General features: G+C 40.3%; 1 protein-coding gene across 3 annotated transcripts in view; it reads right to left on the reverse strand.

Moving 5' to 3' along the window:
- The window catches only part of nalcn (sodium leak channel, non-selective), a gene marked incomplete in the record, with an annotated part of 142686 nt that overhangs the window by 1504 nt on the left and 139007 nt on the right, over nucleotides 1-2175 (reverse strand). For all 3 annotated transcript variants that reach the window (XM_014018801.1, XM_014018800.1, XM_014018799.1), the window contains 3 exon segments: nucleotides 717-834; nucleotides 972-1121; nucleotides 1239-1389. In XM_014018801.1, the coding sequence (XP_013874255.1) occupies nucleotides 717-834; nucleotides 972-1121; nucleotides 1239-1389 (419 nt within the window).

Here is a 2175-nt window from a genome sequence, read left to right on the forward strand (position 1 = left end):
TGGCTGCGATGACAGCCGTTAATCGCTGTAGTTTGTCGCTGCCCGTGTGTCGAGCCCTTAAAAAGGGAAACCATTCCTAAACATTTCGGTAATGGCTGCACTTCCACTCCATTCTGCATAACTTGGTATATTAAAGCAACTTTGTKCACGGTAAGATCATCAGCTCTCAATGAGATGCGTCAACTGCCTCTAAAWGAGAGAAACATCCATGGTGAGAAGTCGAAACATAACGCTCCAAGAGTTCAGGCGGTGATTTCCAACTTAGTGCAACTTAGTTCCAACAAATAGTGCACTAACAAAATATAAAGCTCGTCTTTGTTTTAACCACTAAAAAAATGTATTGTTCTGCAATTGTCGTTTGTCTAATTTAGTTGTAACAGAAAACAAAAAAGAAAAACACAAGATTATTCATTTTTTCTTGTTTTATTTTGRAATGGTAAAATCAAAGAACTATAAACAGATTCTGTTAATATCTTTTGTGTTTKTATTCATCCATTTTAACAGCAGCAGGAGATTAACATCACATTAGGTAGTAAGAGTTTGTTTTTTTACTGACTTGTTTCAATAAACAAATCTCAACCTCTGTTATGCAGACTACAAATCATGCCTGACTTCTTTTCCACATAAGAGAAAAAGTGAAGCTTTGTTCCAGTTTTAGTTGCCTTGTCTAAAAACACACGACGCTCATAAAAGGCAGACTACAGAAGCACACACACCTGCAGGCAGCCGCCACTGTCCCAGCTTCCTCTGCGGTCTCCCCAGGTCTGTGGAGTCCTGCCTGTAGCCGCCTCTGTCTGACAACGTGGGGCTCAGGAGCTGCTGGAGACCACTCATCTAAACAAAGAGGAGATATCCTTTGTTGCACCAGTGCAAGAGCATACCTGCAGATTATATGATGTGCTTGCGTGACATCAAGCTGTGAGCATGTGTGAGTTTGCTGGGGCTGTGGTGGTTTAGATGTGGGGCTTTACCTCAGGCTGAGAAGGGTTGTCTGCATTGTTAGTATTGTGGTCTTCACTTGGCACTGTCGTTTCTATGCTGGGAGGGTTGAGGAAGCGGCTCAGCTCCTGCTGCTGGCTCTCTCTCAGGCTGTGAATGATGCTGCAAGACTGCTGCTGCTTCTGTAAGTGCACACACACACACACAGGCAGCCAGTCACATACAAGATCAGAGAACACACACGTTTGTATCCTATAARCAAAGCCGAGCACGGCAGTGAGTTTTCTGCTGAGACGAACCGCCCGGATGCGTTTGAGGCATTTCTTGAGCCACATGCGTATGGTCTGCTTGGCCACCTCCTCTTCGATGGTGTACTCCAGCTGTTCCCTGGCCAACAGCTCCTCCAGCTGGAGAGACTTCCTAATGTCCACTGAGCGGTACGACAGCATGCTGCAAGATGTTACAAAATGCAAACAAAAAAGAAACTAAATTGGAGAATTTACACTTTTGCAGAATGCATTAATTTTTGAGACTTTGAAGCAAAAGCCAAAGAGACAATTCAAATACAAGACAGCTGTGGCACCTAATCAACAGGAGCTTCAGATTAATATTTTAAAAAAAAAAATTGGAAAAAATTGAATGTGTACCGTTAGGAGCCAGTTTTCAAACTTTAATTACTTCTAGTTCTTTTAGTTAGACATAGATGTGCCATAACTACAAGGACGTCAGAATCTTGGCTAAAAGCTGCTAAACACTGTTTCAGTGAACACCCAAGACAGTTAAAAGTGGAAGCAGTTGAAAATAAAAATTAAGATGAGTAAAAATAAAACTGCTTTAAATGTGTGGCAAGTCAGAGATGTCAAAATAATATTTGTGTTAGAAGGAATAATGTGTTATTTTTGATTTTGATATTAGTTTAATATCACTACTTTTATTATTTTGGGTTCTGTATGTTGTATTCATTACTAAATGCAGCAAATTTTACAAATTCAAAGATAACAAATCAATGTAATATTTGGTTTATTTACATAATGACTGTATTGCTGGGTGTTCGGCCCCTGAGCTGTTGGCCTGCAGTGACTGTGGCCCCTGCGGTAATTTAGTTGAAAGCCCTGATCTAATATGTTTCAACTTATTTTTATATGCCTATTTTTTGTAGTGTACAGTGGCCAGAGTGAACTGAAGGAAAATGGCTTTAAAAATTTTATGTTGATCAATCAGGCCAGTTGTTGAAAT

This window comes from Austrofundulus limnaeus, unplaced genomic scaffold (genome assembly GCF_001266775.1).
Source record: "Austrofundulus limnaeus strain Quisiro unplaced genomic scaffold, Austrofundulus_limnaeus-1.0 Scaffold202, whole genome shotgun sequence".
NCBI lineage: Eukaryota > Metazoa > Chordata > Actinopteri > Cyprinodontiformes > Rivulidae > Austrofundulus > Austrofundulus limnaeus.